The following is a 24,029-nucleotide window of genomic DNA, read 5'->3' as shown; positions in this document are numbered from 1 at the left end:
CAGATATAGAGGCAAAATACTTCTGACCTCGAGAAAGGCTTTTGTTCTCAGAAATCTGACTGTTTATTGTATCAGTTAAATACAAGATATCAACAAAAATCAGGGATTGAGTATAAAACATCATGACTCAGATACCAGTATTTTAAGCACAATTTAACAAGGAACAGCTACAGAAAAGGCAATGCCTTCATTTTGAGCTACAAAATGTAAAAGGGTTAGACAAACCATGCACACATCTTACCAGGTATTACAGTTCCTTTTTTTTCTGGGATTTCAGTGCAAGATCTTCCTGAAGACCTCAGCAACCTCTCTCCCCGCTTAAGGAAGGAGCTACTGGCTTATTTTCAAATACCTTCAATACCAGAGTGGTAAATAGGACACACACTTTCTTAACTGTGAAAGAAGTTAAAACTAACACTTTGCCATACCCTTACTAGGGCTTATTAAAAGTTTGACAAGATGAATTTAAGTCACTTTTCGGTGCTTTTCGTCCACTTCTTCCTATAGGAAGAAATTCGTGCTGTGGGACTACAATGATTTACCTCGCGTAGGTCGCTCAATGGACTTCATTGATCCTGTAATCACTAACCAGGTCTGGATTCCAACCAGAGAACAAATACAGAGACACTTTGTATAATCCACCTTCTAGGTATTTTGTGTTGCTGTATGAAATATTGGCTGAGGTGGGAGTGGGAGGAAGCAGCCGAGGCTGAAATGTAGCCAGAAAGAAATCCAATTACTGCTTGTTAACCATAGAAAGTTTTTTGTGTGGTTGGTTTTCGTGGGTTTTTGGGTTTTTTTCAATTTAACTTTCTAAGTGTAGGTTCGTCAGCCTGGACAGCTCATCTTTCCTTCTAATCAGATTTATTTAATTCTAATCAAATTCAGAGGTTTACCAGTGGCGAGCAAATTAAGCCAGTGGTGTGGCACAACATGGGCTGCAGAGCACATCAGTCAAGAGAGTACAAAAGCACTTCAACTCCTTTTAGCTCTCAGTTTTGGAAACTCAAAAACAAGTGGAAGCTATGGGATGGGAATACCAACTAATTATATCAAGGACTTTTGATCTGGACTGGGCCATTTAACAGGTGAGAACCATATCTGGGCTAAAATTTCCAAGGACATTATTTACACCAGGACCAGACCAGATAGCATTGGTGCAGATCCCACCACCTCCAACAGAGTCAGAGAATTAACTGAATGGATGAGAGCAGCAGGAACTTCATAACCTGACACAAGCAACAAATGAGACCTCCAAGACTTACGACAGTGAGAGGGGAGGGGAGGCGAAGAAAGGGGAGAGGAGGGAGGGGAGGCAAAAAAGAAGACAATTTTAGGATGGCAAAGTCATCCCTTTTAAATCAGCCTTACCACTGAATGATCTGTCCTACTGGATTAAAGTTATAAAGTTTATATTGCTGCCTCACTGTATTCATCATATTTGCTTTTATACACAAGGCACTGAAGCATACCATCTTTTAAAAAAACAACTGCAATTCAGCTGTGCCTCTCTGAGTCACAAAATAAAGCTCTCAGCCTAGAAACAAAGTGAAGTTCAGGGCATCTTTTAGCTTCCCCAAGGCTGCCTGAATGCTATACAAAGAGGCACAGATGTAACACAAGCCATTCTTTGGCCAGCTCAAGCTGGGGAGAATATCACATAAGATAGTCCTCTTTTTCCATCTACTAGTCCCAGTGCTTCAAAATCCTGCTCCAGGGTGTTTTAATATCCCCTGTACAGGATATCCTCTGTACAGAATGGAGTGTCTGGAAGGCAGTGGCTTGTTTCAGCTCACTGTGAGAGAACACAAAGCAGATGCTGAACCAGGTGATGTTACAAGTGAGAAGGGGTGATCCTGCTTAATATGGGCTTGCCAAGTCATCCAGGTTACAAACTTTTATGCTGCATTTAAAAGCCTGTCCAGCTGGGATCCAGATTCATTTGCAACATGTACAGGTATACTTGGATAAATAAATCTGTAATCTAGAACATATTAAAATGCTTGCATTTTCACCTACATGGAATTTAGGTGCCTAAGTTTAAGACAACAGTCTTGAAAAAAATCTCACTTCCACGCCTAGCTGATTTTTAAGGCAATATTATCTCCATATGCCTAAATCTGTGCCATCACATACACCCCACTGGTCTTCATTTTGGCTGAGGCATATTCCAACCAACTGTGGAGGGCTTGCACCCATAGACTAGGTGTTCCTGCATTGCTCTCACTTTGCTTGATTTAGCGAGCACACTTAGAACCTGCCATTTAGCTTGACTCAGAAACATTGAGTAAGGAGAGTATCTGCAATGTGTATCAAAGTCTACTGGTTAGAGATCCTGCTGAAAACAGATTAAGTTTCTGCAACCTACAAGGAGAGCTGCTGAGCAGCAATGTGAGCAGGGCTACTGTCTCTCCTTCTCAAACCTGGGGCACAATTGGGACAAGTCTAGAGTGTGCATGGATCCATGGGGAGGGCAGGTATGAGGTATTGAGCTGTACCTGGTGCAGGTCTTTCTGTTAACATAAGAACATATTCAAACAGAGGTATCATCACTTCTCATCCAAACACTACATAAGCAAAACCTTTAAATCTTGGAGTTTGCTCTGCAGACCTCTGCAGGCTGTTACCATCACTTGGGTATCCTGAAAGAAGCCACTGAAAGGTTTTAAAAAAAAAAAGACACATTCTGCAAAGATGTAAAACAGCATGAGCCTTACTACCTTGTATAGTATAGAACTGAATATCTTCCTATTAGATATTACATGATATATAAATATCTATTTATGAAGTTAAGCTTTCTGTCTCTTAGGCCCATTTCTGTCTGTCCCATCACTGTACAAAACTATCTGTACTCAACAGGCAAGTAATGGTAGAAGTTGGTACCTTTGTATTTGAAAAAAATATTGCTAATTCTCACATTTATCAGAAAGCAGAACCCCCACATCTTTTGTACTTACACATTGGCTGATTTAGGCTTGAGTCAACTCCATAACATCATCACAGGAGACCAGATTTTCACAATGAATGACTGCATTCAATATATAGCACCACGTTATGACTATGTTAGATACCTTATTTGCACAGATTAAAGAAATCATAGTACTGACGTACTGAGGGTCATTCTACCTGAGATTTCAAGTGGTACCTTTAGGAAGTTTCTGCAAGACAGACTTGCTTCCAGCAATCCAGCAGGATAAACATGTAAAAAGCCCTACCATCACACAGTGAAAACAGCACTGTACAGCATGGTGGGAAGATGATCTCAAAGCCCTCTTTGCTCTCCACTCCTTGACTAAGCATTCCTTGTAGGATGACACAGAGGGTTTCTGTGAAAGTTATTTTCTGAGCTTTAACGCAATGGAATAAATATGACAGCTCTGCATCTGCTGCACAGTAGACAGACACTTGACAGACACATTTTTAAGGATAAAAATGTAATGGCAATACTGAAGTTATTTAGAAGTGGTAGGAGGGGATTGCACAGAGCAGGAGGATCTGCAGATCCTAGAAGGTGGACAGGCAGTGAGTTGCCCGCTCAGCCCTCCTTCCCCATGTATATCTCGTCCATCTCCATATGGCCTCCCAGAGTCCCAAAAGCCCTTAGGGATGCTCACTGCCCAGACCCCATCCTGACCCCTTTCAGACCCCTTTCACCTACTTGCTCCGAAATCTACTGACCTCTATTACCATCCCTGCCTCAGACACCAAGGACCACAGTGATTCCTTCTGGTCCCTCACAGTCTTCAACCACCACCAAATTTCTGGATTGCTGGACCCGCAGCTGGTTTCTCTAATTCCTCCTTAAAATTCTCTTCGTGCCTTCTACCCAGCTATTTTCTTTCCTATGCTCACACAGGGCTCTGCTATCGCCAGGATGTTCAATCCTGCTTGCTTTGTCCAGTGCTGCTGAGCCAGTCCTGGTATTTGCACTTTTATATCCCATTTGACCTATGAAACCCTGACCTTCTGCAAATACTGTTTTTAAGAGAAGGGCATTATTTGAATTATTAAAGTAATTGTTTAATACAGAGAATACTTTTACCTAAGAAACCATTTAACATTCAGACACTGCATTACCTAAATTGGATGTTTTGAAAGGTTATGACAAACATTTTATCTTCTGATGAAGCAGAAACTCTTCGCACTCTGTCAAGAATTTTGCATCTTAGTTTCACTGAATTGGAAAGACAAAAGTGTTGTCTAATATCCATTGCTAAGAGACATCCAAGAGGTACCTCTAAATCATCACCTCTTCTTGCTATCTGTCTCAAAATGCTTATATAGATCAATTAACAAATCATTATAAAACTGCTTTGAATGTAAGATAATTGGGAGAAATTTGTATATTCCCTCTTACTGTATAATTCAAGTTTGGATTTTCAAAGATTCTCAACTTTAAACAGCCAAAATGCCCTTTAAATATGTGGAAAGGCTGTGTACTTGTATTTTATTGTTGGGATGAGAGATAATAATAAAATTTTTAAATGTGACTTGCTTCATTCTGGATGAACTTGCACATTTTGCATTTATAGAGAGAAAAATATATTTAATTACCTTACAAATTGGATTAAGTATTTTTTGTTTATATAAAAGAACGTATACATGCAAATATATAAATACCAAATATGTATACTCCTCAAAAATTAAAATATTCAGCCTTTATTTCCATAAAAGTCTAAAAATTAAACCACTTGTAGAAAAAAATCTGTTATCTCTGTGTCTAATACCAACTCATTCTCACTTTGTATTCTCAAGCAAAATCCCCAAGAGCTTTTAAAAAAGTCTATTTATGCTTGTCCTCTAAATTATGTTTTTGGTGAACAATCTTGTGTTGAGAAGGGAAATGTTGTTGCTTGGGAAAAAAAACACAACACCAACAGAAAAAGAAGATCTAAAAGATTCCCTGTGGGTGGACACATAATGTAATTTAAGTGTAGCTTGAGGTAGTTCCAGATTTGGTGACAATGAGGTGCTCAAGCAGCTAACTCCACGCCAGGAGCTTCTGTTCACCGAAGGACACTAATTATATGAAGCTAACAGAGACAGCAAAAGGTCGAGGCCAAAGGCTAGAAATTTAGGTTTTTAATCTTACTGAAAACATTTCAGATTGGAAATTTAGGTCACAGGGTAAAAGAGGGCATGCTGAACTTCCTGGTTAATATTTTACTCCTGGGACATTTTCAAAACTGCAGCAGGTAGGCTGCCAACTAGACTCCTCCAATATCTCGGAAGCAACCAAGCTCAGGCTGTGGTCGAGGCTCACCTCTGCTATGCAATCACCAGGCTCCTCAGGGGCTCTGGAAAGAACTATAAGAATTTAGAATTTCTTCAGCTCAATGTTAGGCCCCTAAACTATGGCCTACGTGCAGCTCAGACACCAAAACCCCGAGCAGCTGTCGTAGCCACATCCGTTCAAGCCACAGCCAGGTACCAGCTACACCGGAGAGGCTACACCAAACTGAGCTCATTTGCAACCACTTTTTCCAGAGCGTAACCTCACAGGAGAAAAGTGTGGTTTCTCTGTTATGTAGTAAATAAAAAGCATGAGTTTTAAAAGTTCAGACTTCCTATGTAATACATGCAGATTTTGATCATCCACCTTGGGAGCAAGGGGTCTACCACGGAGCCCAGAACCAGAGAGCACGCATTTGTGGTGGAGAGTGAGGTTCTTATACACCAGGAATGGCTCACTGCCCTGCAGTCCCCTGCACCAGCTGGCTGACACTAGACCAATTTCATGCAAACTGAAGCCATCTGTACATGTTATTGCCATTTCTTTCCTTATTTTTCAGACCTCCCTCCTAATGTGAATCAGCAGATTAATAGTAGCAGGTTCAGGGCACTCTTCTGGTAGCAATGAGGGTGCAGAATATGATACAAACAAGTATTTGCTGTTAACTGCAGGGAATAATTCACAGGAAGAAATTTTTTTCATGGACTGGAATCTTTATTTTTTTATGATTACTGCACTGTATTTTGAAAACCTCAAAAATGTGACTGTGATGGCTGTGATGATATAAATGATGAAGCCAACAAAAATACTCTCCTTAATTAGCAATCTATTCACTACAAATATTATTGAACATTATCTCCAGTCACAACTAAGAATGGATTTAGACATATAACAAGATACAATCATCTTGTAAATTTTCTATTAAACTAAACTACTCTGGGAGAGACAGCAGGCTCTCTGACAAAAACAATCCATTATCTGCTTCAGATGATAATATTATTTGTATTTCCACTCCTTACACCCCTTATGACATTACCGCTCACTGCAATCTTACCAGTGCTACAATAAACAAGAGGTTGAAGAAAGAGGCACATCTTTGATGCTCTATTAATAACAGAAATGTTCTCATTTGTAGTTGGTTTTGTGCATACCATTGCTTTTAGACTATAAGTAAACTTAGAGGAGCAAAATCTTGTTAATAAATGCATAGTGCCCTATAGAGTTAACAGAACACTAAAAATGCAACAATTGTTGCTGATCTAAGATATCAAAGTAGAGATGCTCCACACGAAGTATGGACTTCGTGAAGCTCTTGGAAAGTTTGAAAAGTCTTCCAAAGTTTGAAAGCAAATAAGCAAATCTGAATAAAAGAATTATTTCTGCATTTCAGGGGGTGAAATATTTTGTTGAGTGTGCCAACTTTAACATGTCAGCATCCGCTGGCAGAGAATTCTGGTAGTAATATTCATAAGAAGCCAGGAGAAATAATTTCATTGCTCTGTGACCCAAGCACACATTCATCACTGCAGTCTTCTGCTGATTTAAATAGGCACTGAATATATTTAAAGATCTCATGAATTCAATTAAACAGTAGCGAAGATGGCCTCAGAGGAAAGAAAAATCTCTGCATAATTATTAACACTGACATAGGTGTGTACCCTGTGTTCTGCGTGACAGTGACAAAAATGCCCTCCTTATAAAGAGTGGCGATTTTGGCACATACAAACAGCTAAGGAACTTGTGACCTCTCAAACCTCCCCTCTGATGCATGTTCTGAACACTGCCTCCAGTCCTGTCAGTCTTGAATGCTGAGTTTATACATGATTGACTCCTAAATGGTGTAAGATTGTGCTTAGTGTTATTTCTACAAGAAGCCTTCCTAATTTTGAAGCCTTTTTTGTTATATGTTACAAAAATACGAGAGTTCTCAGCAGGGAGCCTCCCTGAGACACACATCATTTCGTGTTTGGTAAAAGTAAAAAACACAATGAATGCAAAAGGATAAAGTACCAGACTTACCAAAAAATACTGTAGTAATTTTTCTTCCTTTGGAAAGTGTTTTATCTGTGTTCACCTCTCAGAAAGACATATACATTTCCTCAGCTTGGGAGCAAAAAAACAAACCACTATATAACCCAACACCCATTGATAAAGCCAGAGTTGTTAAAAGCTCTTTTGGTGTTTGAATAGTGAGTGAGTCTTCATGGTGTTTGCAGCATTTTACACAAAACACTTTTGTGCCCTCCACTTCCCAGATTCTTAAAAATTAACTGAGATAGCTTCACAGGTTCTGCTCTTTCACTAAAATGACCCGTCTGTAATTACACACAGAGATACAGACCAGATACACTGCCCCTCCTTTGGTAGGGTGTTATCCAGGACTAACAGAGTAAAGAAGCCATAACACAAGATTCAGCTGGCTAAGAGGTAATTTAAAAGTGACACGTATTGATTTCTAACAATAACTCAAAACAGAAACCGAAAACAATCTGTGACCTTGAAAGTCAGCCATCACTCAGGACTAGATTAAGTCAAAGCATTAAAATACAAAACAAATGAACAAAAAAAAGAATTACAAAAACAACAACTGAGCTAGCAATAGCAGTAAGTGATCATGCTTAATTGACGAGTAAAATGCATGACAGGAGCAAGGTGACTTTCACAGAAGATGTGGATGAGAGGCACAGAACCATTGGTACAGATGAGTTCCAGAGAGACACCACAAGGATATGGGGATTATAAAAACCTACTTGCACTGCCAATGAACTCTGCTCTACGGTTAGGCAGATGCATTAGTCTTTAAGAGGGAAACCATTAAAAAAGTAGGGCAGCAGTTTCATCTGAGAGAAACAAGTTAGAACAATCCTTTTGGGAATGTTTTCATTAAAAACGGTTGCCCCTTTTTATAGTTCAAGGCAAAATACACATTTCTTTTAAAAGTTTATTTTGTTAATTCTGAATACTCTAGCTTTGGTAAGTAAGTATGACACATTAAAAAGCAACAAATTTTCCCTGTGAGTTAAGAAAAAGGTTTTCTTTCAGATCCGTAAGGTCAAGCTCTGCTTCCAGCAAAAAAGTACCTTCTGTCTGTCTTTTGAAGCAGAAATGTTCCCTTTCTGATGCTCCCAGGCTGCAAAGGATGAGGCCCCTTGACAGATACATACTCCAAGAGAGATTACATCATAGAGCCACCCTCAGAAATCATTTACCAGATGAAGTAATGAAAGGCAAATTACCAACAGAAAGTGGCAACTTGAGCAGCTTTCTGTATTGCCCTAATCATGCTCACAAAATCTAGGGGCAGGCAAAAAATGCCTTCCTTCAGATCTAAGATAAAGATTATTCCGAACATTCTGCACAAAGCTGTTATATAAACCCACCAATGGAGATATCTTCTTGCATCCCAGAGTTAGCCCACTCACTTATTCCAGAAACCCAGGCAGTTAAAGCCTCAACGAGGAGAACACCGATCAAGGTGATGCACCAGCATCTTCTCGTGTACATCTAGCCCTCTGCCATACCTGTAGTGAACTGGATCCAAGGGAACTGTCACACCACCCACACAGGGATTATTATGAAGCAGAAAGGCTACAGGGGGAGGTGGGGGGACACTCTCTTTGCTGCTACTACCCAAATTGTCCCGCTGCTCTGTACTGCTGCTGGAGCAGGGGGTAACACCCAGCATCAGGCTGCAAGCCTGCTGGCACACAGCTGCTCAGGAAGAGATCATGATTTCCCTACTCCATTTCCCCGGGCTGTTTCTGGCTTACTGTGGACTAAACTGGATAAAATACAAGCATTGCCCGGGAGCTGGAATCAGCACCAGGTGTCTGCACCTCTTGCATCTGGATGTCACAGGCTTTTTTGCACAAATCTAGACAGTTTAACATGCTGTACTAGCATCAGAATTTGAGTAGTAACTAGAAAAGTCAAAAAAATCTAAATTGTGGTTGGGATAATTCATGACTGCATCACCAGAAGCAGTTTCCTTCATTTTCATTTGGGAAAATGGTATTATTCTGGGCAAGTTTATCCAAACAGCAGGGCTAGAACTATGGCTAACTCCTCACAACATATGATTGCTTTAGCAGAGGAGTGGTAACATACTCACCCTTGATGTCAAGCCATTAGTAGGCTGAACCTCATTATGGGTATAAGATTTGTTTTCCAAGTTTCCCTAAGCCACAGTCACAAGACCCTTTCCTAAGGACAGCTGTAAAGGGATATTACACTGAGATTTCATATCAAGAGCAAATAAAATGCTCAGGTAGATGTCAATCTTCAGTGACAAGCAGTTGAAAAGATAATCCAAGATGATATAACTAATTAATATCAAAGACTACACACATAAAACATTGCTTGCAGATGAGCCCAGATTGCAGCAGAGGCAACCAAAAAGGGATTTAAATCACATGCCTCCTGTGCTTCTTACATCCCATATCCTAAGGGGAAGACAACCTCCAAACAGGTATTAAGGGTTTGATTTCCAAAGAGGCTCAATATTAAGCCCATAACGTTCACAGATTCCAGCATCTGGTTAAATGATTCCCCTGAACCATGCTGCCCACTGCAGATCCCACTTTTCCTCCATACACTATACCATACAGGGGCCTTCAGTTCACAGTTATGCAGGACTGGGAGCCCCCAGGTCAGGGCCATTAGGAGGGAGGGCTGTTTAATCCACACCTACAGTTCAATTCAAATCTGCTCAGCTCTTGGCATGGGTATTTTTAAAGGGTAAATTAATCCAAGTGTTGCTCATTTTGTGAGCCAAAACTTGAAACAAATACTGGTATTGCTTTTACTACCTTTGATCATTTGTTTTGGAAATAATATCACTTTTGATTTCTGAGCTGAAGGCTTACAACTGTTTCTAATATTCCACTTGGTGTAAATGATTCAATAGCAACAGGGCTCAAAACACTCTTTTATAAATTTTAAAGACTGCTTTAAAATGTTTTGTATAGTCAAAGCACTTACAGCTTATTTAAATTCTGGTTAATAAGTAAGTAACTAAAAAATACATCAACAACATTTTTTTCTTCTCTCGGAGTGAATGAGTACTCTAGTGTCTACACTGCGAAATGCTGATTATTGATACTGTTGTCAAACATAATTATTGTTTTTAGACACATCCAGCTCCTCACTCTATCACTAAATTCTTTTCATCAATATTATTTAAAAAAGTAAGTTCAAACACAGAATAAAGTGGAAAGTTTTAATAGCTTATATACATGTGTACTTGATATTCTTAGCTGCAGAGAGGGATAACATCAGTTATAATACTAAAGAAAAAGAGACATAAATCTATCTGTAAGGGCCATATAAATTAGTTCATTTAATTCGAGTGTTCTGTGAACCTTGCTTTTGTTCAAAAACTGTATTTTCTATACCAACTATATTGCTTTTAAAATAATAGGGTTTAGCTATTCATTCTAATCATTCAAATAGAAATGTTGTTAGTTTGAATACTTGTTGTAAACCTTTCAGGGTGACAAATGAAAGAAAATAAACCCTTGATCAATGTAACTTTTATTTATTCATCTGGGAACAGAGGATATCATAGGCAACAACACCGCCTAGGAGAACAAAGGTTTCACATAATCTGTTTTGGCAGAAACACACATTTAAATAATCATCCAAATCACCACCTCACTATTTCTATCTTTAAACAAAAATCAAAACAAAAAACAAACAAACAAAAATAGAGAAAAAGAAACATAACATCTGAACAAACAAACAGGCCAGAATTTTTTTCTATGTAATGTCTATGCCAGCCACATCCATCCCTGATTTTAGAAGTCATAATACTTAGCAGTGACAATGGCACCTTTCATTTGCAAACACGTTATAAACATGAACTGACTGTAATTATACCACAATACCTCACCACAGCTAATCAACATGACTGCCTGGTCCTCTCTCAGCCTGGGGAAGTGCTGATTTAAGTTTGTGCTGCCAGTCCCCTGTATGACAGTGTCTACATCCTGCAAAGTTCTACACACAGAAGTGAGTTTAGCATGAAGTGACTGACCAAACTACAGCAGGTTTTTCCACTCAGTGCTAATATTTCCTTTTCTAATCCAAAAAGAACTGATCAGAGCAGGATACAATTTAATGTAAACCATTTGGAGTGAAAGGTGTTATTTTGCCTAGCGAAATCTCCCCCTCACAGTCCAGGTCACAAACAGAGTCAGTGGCAACCTCATGGTCAGGGGAGATCTGGGACATCCTATCAAAAGGGTCCTCGCGATTTTCCTCACAGTCAACCACATTTGGGATCATGTTAACATAAGCAGTCACTATCTCCTTATGGAAAAGGGTGTCCTGGTTGTAAGAGATAAGCTCATTGCTTATATTAACAGTCTCCACCGGAGTACTAGAGCAAAACTGACCGCATCCCAAGAGGTTGGAGAAAACTTTCCTGAAGTCAGCATTGAAGGCATAAATGATGGGGTTGAGAGAGGAGTTGGCCCAACCAAACCAGACAAAGATATTAAAAGTGGTCTCACTGACACAGGGAAGGCCAGCGTGGGGGTCACTGGGTGGCCTCTCGCAGAAGGGCACCATGCAGTTCAAGATGAAGAAGGGCAACCAGCAGCAGACAAAGACGCCCATGATGACAGAGAGCGTCTTCAACACCTTGGTTTCTTTCCTGATGGAGGACTTGAGGCTTGTGTGATGGTGGCAGTCAATGTGGCTGCTCCGGCAGCTCTGTGCGTGCTCAGCTGCCCTCTCCAAGGAAGAAATACGACGAATCTGCACCTGGGCAATGCGGTAGATTCGAGTGTAGGTAACTATCATGATAGCCACTGGGATATAAAAACTGATCAAGGAGGAGGAAATAGCATAAGTCCTGTTGAGGCTGGAGTCACAGCTCTCTGATGGTCCAGTGAGGGTATCATTGCTGCCAGAGGTCGCATCAGAGGGTCTCATTGCTGCTAATGCCACCCATGTGGTGCTCATATCTTCTGCCCAGGTAGTGACAGCACCTGCTGCTGCCCAAGCAGTACCAAATCCATCTCCAATATCACCAGCAGCAACAACATCCCCACTTTTGTGCCAGTTGAGCTGGACGGGGATGAAGGAAATGAGTACAGACAGTGCCCATGCCACACTGATCATCACCAGAGCCAATCGCTGGGTCATCTTCCTCTCGTAGCGGAAAGGGCTGGAAATAGCCCAGTACCTGTCCACACTAATCACACACAGGTTTAGAATGGAGGCCGTGGAGCACATGATATCAAAGGCCACCCACACGTTGCAGAAAGCCCCAAAGGGCCAGTACCCAGCCACCTCGGCCACCGCCTTCCAGGGCATGACGAGCAGGGCCACAAGTAGGTCCGAGACAGCCAGGGAAACGATGAAGATGTTGGTGACCTTGCTCCGCAGGTGCCGGTAGCGGACGATGGCCGCGCATACGAGCACATTCCCGAAGAGCGTCCAGAGGATAAGCAGAGCCAGGAGGCTGCCCGCTGCCACCTGCGCCGCGCCGGGGGCGCCCGCCGACCCCCGCGCCCCGCCGGGGGGCCCCGCCGGCGGAGGCAGCGGGCTCCGGCCGCCCCGCAGCATCGTTGGCGGCTCCCGCCGGCGGCGGGGCGGCGGCAGCCGGGATGCACCGAGCAGCCAGCGCCGCCCCGCCGCCCGGCCCCATGGGGCCGCTGCCCCCCCGCCCTGCCGCCACCCCTGCCGGATGGCCCCGCTCCGCTGCCCCGGCGGCCCCGCTCCGCGGCTCAGCGCGCACCGCGCTCGGGGCTCCGCGCCTCGTCACTGGCGCCGCGCTCCCTTCCCGGGATCCCTGTCCCGCGCTCCGGGGACCCCACTGGGGTGCCCGCCCCGCAGCTCCGCACGTCCCCGTGCCCGGGGTCTCCGCCCCGCGGCTCCCTCCTGGAGTCCCCTTGCTCGGAGTCCCTTGTCCCGCGGACCCCGGTTTGGGTACCCGCCTCGCGTCCTCTCGCTTGCGCTCCCCGATCCGCCGCTCAGCGCGCTCCTCTCCTCCTCGGGCTCTCCGCTCCGAGACTCAGCGCGGGGCACACGCTCTGCGCCTGCTCGTCCTGGGGCTGCTCTGCGCCCCCGCGGCTCCCGGTGTGTCCCACCCGGACTGGCGGCTCCGCCCGCCCCGTGCCCGCCCGGGCTCCCAGCTCAGCGGAGCGGCGCCCCCGCCTTGCTGCCCGCCCGGGGTCCGCTCCCCGCTCCCCGCGCCGGCCCGCCCGCCCCCGCCGCCCCGTGAGCATGCTCTGCAGCCAGGGATGCCCCGTCCGGGCCGGCACCGCCGAGGCTGGCGGGGAACGGGGCGGGAGGGGACGGGGCGGCGGGAGCGGCCGCCCTGCGCGCTCCTTCCCTCCCTCCGAAACCGAGCCACCCTCGCAGTTCTTTGGTGCTGTCACCAACTCTGCGAGGCGTTTTTGCGCAGCTGGAGGGAAGAGCGCGGTCCCGCCGCGGCGAGCGGGGAAATGCCCCGTCAGCAGCCCCGCGGGAAGCGGTGCTGTCGAGGATGGGTATGGACACAGTTCGGTCTGAAAGGTGTGGTGGGGTGAGCGGGACAGGCTGGGTGTCTTCCAAAGGGATAGAAAACAGCCTGCATTGGTACTAGTTCCAAAGGGTTCTGCCGGACGACTGAGATGTATTACAGGCAGCAAGCCCGGCAACCGAAAATCCTATTCTCTCTTTCCAGCTCGTTTATGGGATGAATCATTCCTCTCGGTAGGGTTCTAGCACAGCTAGAAACGGACTCTGACCGTGAGCATTACAGGCGCGAATGCCGTGCTCTCGGACTTGCCATGTGCTAACGTGCCTGTTTCTTCACAGAATATGCTTTTGTGATTTTTATTCAAATTATTATGGATTAAAAAATTAAACTTAATTCCTTTTTAAAACCGTTGACAGCGATCAAACCCGTTCTTGATTCAACAGCCTGGTTTGGCACTGAAAGGGCTGAGAAAGCCACACTTTTCAGGGATGTTCCAGCTACTTCTCCAGGCAGATGGGGAAGTACAAGACTCACTATACCTGAATCTGCAGTGACATGAAGGAAGATTAAGTGCTAGAGTTACTAAATACAGAGGGAAAAGAAAAAATAAATAAAACTCTGTAACCTTTTAGGTAATTTTCTAAAATTGTCACAAGAAAAACTGGAGCTTCACTTTAGCTCTCGCTTAAGAAATTGGCACTACTCTTCCACGTTTAAGCAGAGATATATTTAATATTGGAGGGAGAATTTAGCTTTTGTCACCACTGAATTCTAAACAGCATGACTAAAGCTGTGATGCTGAGGCAGTGTGTTGCTTGCACAAACTCTGCTTTCCTAAGCAATGCCTCCTACAATTTCTCTAAATGAAGGACCAGATTGCACAAGTACTTGTGCACATGCTTGTTGAAGCTGCTAGTCCAGAAATGGAGATATTTGTTGTAAAAAAGAGTTATCTGGTTTGCTTGTTTAGGTTATATTCATTGCTTCTCCAGTGTAGAGGTGTGTGCACATACTTGTAATATAGTGTCTATATGCATATATGTATTTACATGCATGCAGTCAGTACACATTAGCAATTTAAATAAACATGTGTGTAGGTATCTGTCTTCTTAATAACAATAGTAACTCATTAATAATATAGCCTGCCCAAAACTCAGCAGCACACGTTGGTGGCTTCGTACAAATCAGCACCGGTGTTGTAAGCAAAGAGTCTGGGCTGTGGCTGGGAGCAGCAGAGGTGCAGGTGTATGTTCATCTCCAGCTCTGCCTCATGTAGTAAAGTCAGGCAGAGACGCAGTGCAAGCAGCCAGGAAGACACTTTAACCTATTGAAACAAAAATTGTAAAAGCTCACTTGTCAGATGTCTAAAGAATGAAAATTTGCGCTGCTTTTTACAGTACTTTTTGCAATAGGTGGACCCAAAGCATCCCGTTTATTGGCCAACTGTTGCATTTGGCTGTCTGGCTCCTGAATAACTCAGAATTCAGAGGATATAATATATCCTCTAAAATATCCTCTCCCACCTATTTAATATTTAGCAGATATTCTCAATTTTCAGCTAGTGTGAACTGCTGTTGCTCACCAAAGATCCCTATGGAAGAAGACCTAACATTGAGCTGGGGGCAGATTCATCAGCCAAAGACACACCTGTGCCAGTGGGTACGCTGGTGATAGTCTCCAGTGTTGATCCAACTTTTCATGCGCGCATGTTCAAAACTTTATTTCAAGGGAAAGCAATGCATTAGGAGATCAGGAATTTTTTCAATGGTAGCAGAAAAAGATACTGGTTTGTGATGAGGTGGCATATGAGACTAAAACCTCCATTCCCACAGTGAGCTGTGAAGAAGTGGAGAAGGAGCAGGTAACAGGACAACTGCTTTGCACTTGTACCAGATCATTCATAATGGCATCAGGTCAGAGAAGCAATCGTGTAATGGGTATGTTTATGGTGTTCATAACATTCCATCCACTGCTATCAACATTTTTTGAGCCCAAGATAAAAACCTTTAACATTTATAGGTTATTAGCATCCTTTTTTAACTTTCTGTAGGCAGTTTGCATATAAATCTCATTTTAAGAATAGTCCATTAAACCCACAGCTGTCACTTGCTGAGAGATTTGGGTGGGTTTTTTTCATCCTGAAATCATCTTTGTAATGGCTTTTGTGCTTTTCCTTCAGAGCTTTGTCTCATTTTTCTTTTTTTTATTCACCTGTTAAAATTGCACTTCTCTCTCACAGCTGGCAGATTGGAAGTAATGGAATTTAACTGCTACTGCAATGGTTCTGAGTGAAAAAAAATCTTTGCAGTTCCTGATTTTAGAAAAGTATGTTTTACTAGCTCTTTTCCTTCATTGCCACGTTTTGTATTTTGATTTCAAAATACACAGACCCATTGTTCTGCCTAATAATTTTTATTTAAAAATAGCCAACACTCAGAAATTCACACATTCTCTCAAGAATCAAGTATCAAGAGATACTTGATGTAAAGAGGTAAAAAATAATTGATTCCAAAAGCAAGTTAAAATAAAGAGACACAGATGTACGCTGAGGTTTAGGCTATAAAAGCATCCCATCAAAAAGCTCCCATTACAGTTAGGCTCTGAAACAGAAAAGAAGAGGTAGTGGTAGAGGTGGAGGAGGCTGGAAGTCAGTGCACATCAGGCCAATTTAATGAAGTCACTGAATATGTTCTTAACTGTAGAAGTATGCTCAAGTGGAGCTATATTTAGGAGCACGGTTGAATGTTTGCTTAAGGTCCATCAGTCTTAGTCAGTGAAGCTGAAGGCTTTATTGAACAGGGGTGGACAAAGGTGCAGGTGTATTTATAGTCATGAAAATATTGAGGAAGGAGGCAGAAAACTTGTATCACCAATTTATGCAGCACAGAAAAATCTTTGCAGACTAGGTCAGGTTCTGCTGTTCGTGTTTCAAACAAAAATAAATATGAGCAATTGGAAAATTATCAGAAATGCATTGCAGGAATTGTGTCTGGGAAACTTCTTCAGTTGAGCGGAGGACAATGGGAGGTTTAGAACCAACTGATGATGTCTAACAGGGGGAACAGTTTTCTATAACAGATTACTTTTAATATTGCAAATAAGGTTAGAAAAACCACAGTGGCTAGAAACTGAATCTCTGAGAAATCAGGGTAGACATAAGGCAAACATTTTTAACAGTGAGGATGAATAATGGCTGCTGTGATAGATTTTGGATTGTAATAGATTTGCCATCATTTGCAGTCTGAGAGCCAAGGCTGAATGCATTTCTCAGAGACTGTGCCTCAGCTCATCCTTCAGCTCTGTCTTAACTTGGACAGTACCAAGCAGCACTCTGTAGTTCTCAGGAAAAGTAATTTTAGATGGCTGCAGTTACCCCTGCCAGCCTTAAATCCTATTTAGTTTTTTGTTGACTTGGGACTGTGATGGATAGTATTAATTAACCATATGTAACAGGATGAACAATTCCTCCACTATTTCCATTACTTTTTCTTTGTAATGAGTGTGATATGGTTCCCACATAGCCAGTGATCACTCATGAAATAATTGATGGTACCAGAAGATATTTCCACAGATTTTCCTTTTTTTTTTTTGTTTTGTTTTTTAAGGGTTGTATAGGCCTAGCAGTAGATTTTGTAGTTCAGGATTTATTTGGGGGAAGGATTCAAGTTTCAAATTTTTAAACTCTAGTGGGAAGCATGAGCAACTTTGTCATTTTAAGATAAACAGCAATAAATCACTACTTTTACTTAGTTCTGCTCTTTTTTTTCCCCTTAAGTAATACTTAAAATTACATGGTCCTTTATAATCGACATGTCCCATTTATCTCCGTAGCAGAATATCAGTAATAGAGATTAGAAAGTTCTTTATTAAATACCTACTGCAATAATCCTGAGGACTATTAGTGCTATTAGAGAACACAGTGGAACAGCTGATGAGGACTTCAGTCTGCTGACACAAGAGTTGTACTGGAGTTGATAAATTAAAACTAAGGTATATTCTACTGACCGTCTGTAAGACAGAAATAGCTATTTCTTCTGAATCATGAATAGCCCTCTGCATGCCAAGCAGTGGCATTTCATCCTACAATATCTCCAGATTTGTCATCCTTTTCTTTCTCCAAGGAGGGTCAAAGAAGAAATATGCACTTCTTCAAGTGCAGAGAACATCAAGCACACCCTGTAATGCCTTTATAACCTCCCATTCTTCTGGCTGACACCGCAAATCAAAGGAGGGAACGTACAGGTTGAAAAACATATGCTTCAGTAAATCAAGGCCAATACCCCAAATTAAGCACAAAGTCATAGCCACAGTGTATGGCTGTGCACCCTTAAAACAAAATCCATCTTTGAAAAGCAAAGAGCTAGGACCTTGACAGCATCATATGGGGCAGGCAGAGGACCTGATCAGACCTGGCGAATTAGTCAGTCTGGAGTTCATTTGAGGAATGGTGCAGCTTTTGAACCCCTCTCAGGGAAGGCTTCTGTTCAAAGTCACAGTGAGACATAAGCAATAGCCATGACACTTACGGGAAGTCAGCAGTTAGTCCCAGTAATCCTTGCAATGATAAGCCAGTAACTCTACCTGGTGATATTTTCTGTGTATTACTTTGGCTGAGTTGGTCAAACAGAAGACTCTTATATATATTAACTTTCCGGATACTTTAAAAGACTGTTTTTGCCCTGGGAACTCAATAGAGAGAACAGTACAGTCTTCATGAAACATAAAATGTGTATTGGTTTGAGATAAAAAGTGTTGCCGTAGGGACCAGCAGTTTCCCAAATCCCAGAGCAGAAAACAGGACAGAAACTATCAATAGAAATATTGTCTAGCTGCTTTCATCAAAGAAAATATTGTATATTGAATTATCTGATATTTGTCATTTGTCATTTGTTTGTTGTGCATGGGTTGTACTGATTTTGCTAATTACCTGCAATAGTTACAACTATTGTAATTTTAGAATAATTTGCAAAGACTTAATGGCTGCTGTTGTAGCCTTAATAGTTAAAAATAGGTAATGCAATTCCTTTTTGTACTGTTGACTGAGATGTGTGGCCTGAAGAGGGGCGGGCTATTTTATTTTAGCTGTAGCTCTATCCAAACGTAAAAGATAGTAATGAGAACTGTAGCTGCACAGAAGTTTAACATTCATTTCTGCTTTGACAGAATATGAGGGTGTTTAATTTATTGTTTATGCCCCATTAATTTCTGTTGTCACAGTGCCAGGTCTCCACTGAGCAGTGTGCAGAGTGGCTTGCCCCTGCCAAGGCTTCCCTGCACTTGATGCAGTGTCAGTGCCACACCTACACACAGAGCTGATATCAAATGCAGGCACAGTCAGCTCTTCTTGATATAGTGAAGTTTGGGTTCTTAACTCTTACTGCACTGGAAAGGTTTTCCAAAATAGACAACAAAGAAAATAGAAGAAAGAAATTCCGATGCTTGGAAAAGGACTCAAGAATGCTTTCAAAAGTCTGTTTGGCTAGTGTAACAAATTATTGCTTGGTAATGAAGCTGTTAAATTCAAGCAGGCAGTGGTGGAAAACCCTACCTGGGGAGCACTGCAGACATGCTCCTCATGCCTGGGAGAGGAGCAGACAGGAGGGACAAGGAGGGGGGGTTATGTAACCAGCTACCATTAAGATGTTGTTACAAAGCTATTGCTTTTTGCCTCATTGCTGTTGGTTGCTGCCTTCATACAAAAGTCATTGCCTGCTAGAAGGGGAAATTACTAAATTCAGAAAATGATGGACTCAAGTCTGAAACAAACATGAATGTAGATTTAGCCTTAGGTATGTTATTAATAATTTCTGCACATTTTAAAAAGCATTCTGATTTCAGTTTAGCCTGGTAAATATTTGATTGCAGGAAAAGAAATTATGATATCCTTAATAATCCTGACTAAATGGTGTTATCATTTAGCCCAGCAACTCACTACTCCCCACTGGTGGGACGGAGGAGAGAATCATAATAGTAAAAGTGAGAAAACTCATGAGTTGAGATAAAGACAGTTCAACAGGTAATGCAAAAATTGTGTGCACAAGCAAAGCAAAACAAGGAATTCATAAACCACTTCCCAAGAGCATGTAGGTGTTCAGCCATCCGCAGGAAAGCAGGGCTCCATCACATGTAACATTGACTTGAGAAGACAAATGCCATCACTCTGAATGTCACCCCCACCACTTCCTTCTTCCTCCATCAGCTTTATATTTTGAGCACGAAGCCATATGATCTGGAATATCCCTTGGCTCATTTGGGATCAGCTGTCCCTGCTGTGTCCCCTCACAACTCCCTGTGCACTCACAACCTCCTCTCTGGTGAGGTGGGGTGAGGAGCAGAAAAGCCTTTGGCTCTGTGTAGGAGCTGCTCAGCAATAACTGAAACATGCCCGAGTTATCAACAGTGTTTCCAGATCCTGTGAAGAAAATTAACTCTATTCCAACCAAAACCAGCACATGTGGAGAGGAGCTGTTCCTCACTCTGCTTTGGATAAAATGCTGATGTGGTTCCCTGGAATTAATGATTCTATGTGTGGTTTTCACAAGCTGGCTTTTAATTCCAGGTAAATTGCAGTGACATTTAAGCAAAGATTTATTAGAAAATAAAGATAAAACGCCCACTGCTTTGTTAAAAGTGAAGCAGAGAGACAACAGCTGGTTTTCCTGCAATCCCTGCTCTTTAAGAGCTTTCCACCTACTGCATCCATCTTTATTTGTACTTTGGCATGAATTGTGGTCCCTTTGCTTCTGGCAAGAACTAGGAAATGTATTGGTAAAGATTTTCAGTTCTCTTTTAGGTGAAAAACAGCAGTAGAGAAAGGCAGGAGACATACCATAGAGAACTGTGTTTTACTTTAAATCTCAACCAAATTAATATTATGGGACATAACACACCTCCTAAAATAAATAAATAAATAAATAAATAAATAAAAGGACTATTGACATTAAAATGAGACTTCCCACTATCATCAACTTCAAGATCAAATTAATGCTTTAAAGCTAATAGAGCTACCCCTCTTTTTTAAAGTTCTCCTTAACAATTGCAGCTGCTTCAATTCTGTTAAATCCAAATCTCATTTTATTCATGCATGCATAGAATGAGGCCAAATACTTGAGGACAAGAGTTCCCAGGGAATAAGTGATCCAATGTGCCATCTGTACATACATCATGTCTAATCAGGCAGAGTGAGGTAGAAAAATTAAAAAAAATAGTGTTTGTAGTAAGATCTTGGTGTTTGGGTATCTTTTTTATTTCATGGATTTTCAGTGAAATTTACTGAATTATATAAGACAGTGAAAAGAAGCATGCACTTAAATTACTTGGATAATTTCCCTCTCTGCTATTCTCTGAAGCCATCTGCTTCTCTCCACTGATATAGTACACTCAAAGTCTATGGAACACAAGTGGGCAATAAGACACAAAAATATTTCCAAAATTATCAAAACAGTAATTGGAAATTATTTTTTTAAGTGATGAAAAGAGGAAATTCAAAGTATTGAGAAATGCTAGTAAAAGAAATTCACTTTTAGAGATCCTCAACCATGACTCCTCCACTTCCTTCCATCTTAGAGTTTGTGTCACTGACACTAAAAAATACCTGAAAAATCTATGGTCATGCAAGATTGACTCTTCAAGTAAATTGAGGATTGTAGGGATCTTTTTGCACCTTACCAGCCTTTATTCCTGTATATATATATGAGTTTAAATGCAACCCAAGCATGTATTATTGAATAGATAAAATTATCAAGGGAAGAGAGGGAAGGAGTGGAAGTCTCCTCTAATAGAGAAGTATATGATGAACATGAGAGAATAACTTTCTGGTTAAGATTCCACAGCAAAAATTCAGAATCCTTTGCATATTATGTGTATTTTGGAGTTCAATAAAAAAATTTACTTAAAAAAAAAATTTCTTTTTAAGTAATATTAAATTGGAGCACCTCAGGAGAATAGCAATGAGCAGCTGTTAGACCTCTCTCCTGGGTAAGCCTGCTCTTCTGCCTCCTGTCACATGCTTCAGCAGATAGGTAGGCAGAAATAGGGGAGCTTTGTGCTATTTCTTATCTTTTCAAGCCTGTCATAAGTTAGTATTGTTGATACACACTAGAGAAAAACAAAAAATTTGGAAAACATTTGTTTGAGAAAGCCCAGCTTTAGCATTGACCAGCGAGCTAGAGGTCACACTATGATAAACAACCTGAGTATTGTTCCTTGTCCAAAAATATATGTTTCTTAAAAATGTATGTTTCTCAAAAATGTATGTTTCTCAAATATTCAGAAATTCATGGCTCACCATTTGCTTCAAGAGTAGTTACACTAAGAGCTGCATCACATAAATACTCTGTGTTTGGATGAAACAATATTTTTTGACAGTATTCCTGTTGTGAAAACCTCTTAAGCATCTTCAGTCAAAATCAAGTCTTTGGTCCTGAAACAGAACCATTTTAGTCAGTGGGGTTTCATCAGTGCAGCTCGGAATAGAATTTGCCCATTAGCATGTTTAAAACATTTGCTCTCTGCCAGTGCTACCTTAATTCACTTTTCTGAATAAACTTCAATTTCAGCACTCAAAATCAATTTAATATTGTGGGCAAATGAAATTATTTCAATCATAATGTGAAGAAGCTGAAAGAGCGAAGTAATTGCAGATGAAATATAACTAAATAAGGATGTTATTTATTTTTGAAACTTCCAAATGTGTGCAATGTGTTTGTAATAGAGCATATGGCCCCTTCTTGGCCTTGGGGATTTAAAGCTAGTTCTGCTTTGGCTGGAAATCGGCTAAAGAACACCAGTTCTAGCTGAAGAATGACATGGGACCCATCCCACAGGAGCAGAGGAAGAAGAAACAGGCTTGCTTTAGCCATCTTTATGAGCACATAAAAGATTAAGTAGAATTTTTGGGCCTACCTAGTGAAATGGATTTTTTTTCTGATACCAGAATTAGCTGGAGACTCTGTCCAGGAGCTGATTTAGAAGGAAGATTAAAGCTTTATTTGATTATCTGGATGGTCCTATTTACTCTTCTCAAAACAGAATCAGTCTGGGAGACACCTGAGTGGTTAGAGCTGATATTTGCATGGAAGTTGGTGAGATCAAGCTACTGTGTTCAATGGGAAAGACAGAAAATGTTACTGTCTAGAATGAATGTAAGAACTAATAGAGATGTTATAAAAGAGCATGACAAGCAGCCATAGGGACAGGCAGTGATTAGATCTTGACTCTTTTAAAAAACACTTAAAATCAAACAACTGAAATTGCTTTGCAGGGAGATATGAGTTCTCATCCTCAGTTTCCTGATGCTTCATGTAATTCAGACTTCACCTGAGACTTCAGACAGAAGTTGCTTTACTTTATCTGGGTTTTGCAACGGGTAAAGAAGGTAGCAAAAATTCCCAAGCAAGTTATGTCTGTTCGTACCACAAAACAGAACTGAAGATTGATTATGATGTGAAGCAACTCCTGGAAGCAATCAGGTAATTTATCGAATGGTCTGTGTTTGCCATCTAGTGGTACAAAGCCAGCATTTTTGTTCTGATGCATGAGAGCAGACATGACAGCTGAAATCTTGCTCAGAAGCAGACCTCTCCCACACAGAAATATGCCTGCTCCCAGGCAGATGGGGGTGACAACTCTATAACTGTCTTTTCAGGAACCAGGAGCAGAAATTTTTCAGCCCTTGATCCATCAGATTCAGGACTAGATTATCTGTCACTCCCTTTTACTATTCTGGTTATCGTTCCAGTCTTTCAATTTTACAGGTGCAAATTCTAAGAATATTCAGGCACCCAACTTTTCACTGCTTTCTGTGAGAATTCAATCAACTAAATATCACAGGGATTTGAAATTATTTTCTAACATCTTTTAAACTATGCTTATAAACCCCTCACCCAAAGGCCCTCCGGATTTCTAGAGGCTTTAGCTTTGCTTTACAGCATCCTGTTTGAAGATATGTGGTTATCTTCTGACCAGGAGACTAATCTACAAAGAAATTAGCAACTCATAAAAAAATTGTACAGAGAATATACACCATTCTGACACTGGAACACATATACCTTTAAGACTAGCTTTATCTCTTTCAAGAATATTTGAATGAAGAATTAAGTAAAAAGATTAACTTTATTTGTCAGTTATGCCATATAGTAAATACAATTAATAGAAATATATTTTATCAGAAAAAGTTATATACAGCATGATACCTAATCATACATGTTACTTGCCTGGATTTCTTGCTATGTAGTTAAGGAAATAATAATAATAATATATTGATTTTTATCGCTATTCAGGAAGTCTAAATTAATTCCCACATCCCAATTACATAGTAAATGTTTT

The 24,029-nt window shown here is 41.2% G+C and overlaps 1 protein-coding gene across 1 annotated transcript; it reads right to left on the bottom strand.

Moving 5' to 3' along the window:
* Positions 1–10,743: 10,743 nt before the first annotated feature.
* DRD5 (dopamine receptor D5) lies at positions 10,744–12,805 on the bottom strand. Its single transcript, XM_032685852.1, has one exon. The coding sequence runs from the start codon at positions 12,803–12,805 to the stop codon at positions 11,348–11,350; it is 1,458 nt and encodes a 485-aa protein (XP_032541743.1). The 3' UTR covers positions 10,744–11,347.
* Positions 12,806–24,029: the final 11,224 nt, after the last annotated feature.

Source organism: Chiroxiphia lanceolata, chromosome 4, assembly GCF_009829145.1.
Source record: "Chiroxiphia lanceolata isolate bChiLan1 chromosome 4, bChiLan1.pri, whole genome shotgun sequence".
Taxonomy (NCBI): domain Eukaryota; kingdom Metazoa; phylum Chordata; class Aves; order Passeriformes; family Pipridae; genus Chiroxiphia; species Chiroxiphia lanceolata.
The sequence above is the reverse complement of the archived record's forward strand: the minus strand, read 5'-3'. Positions and strand labels throughout refer to the sequence as shown.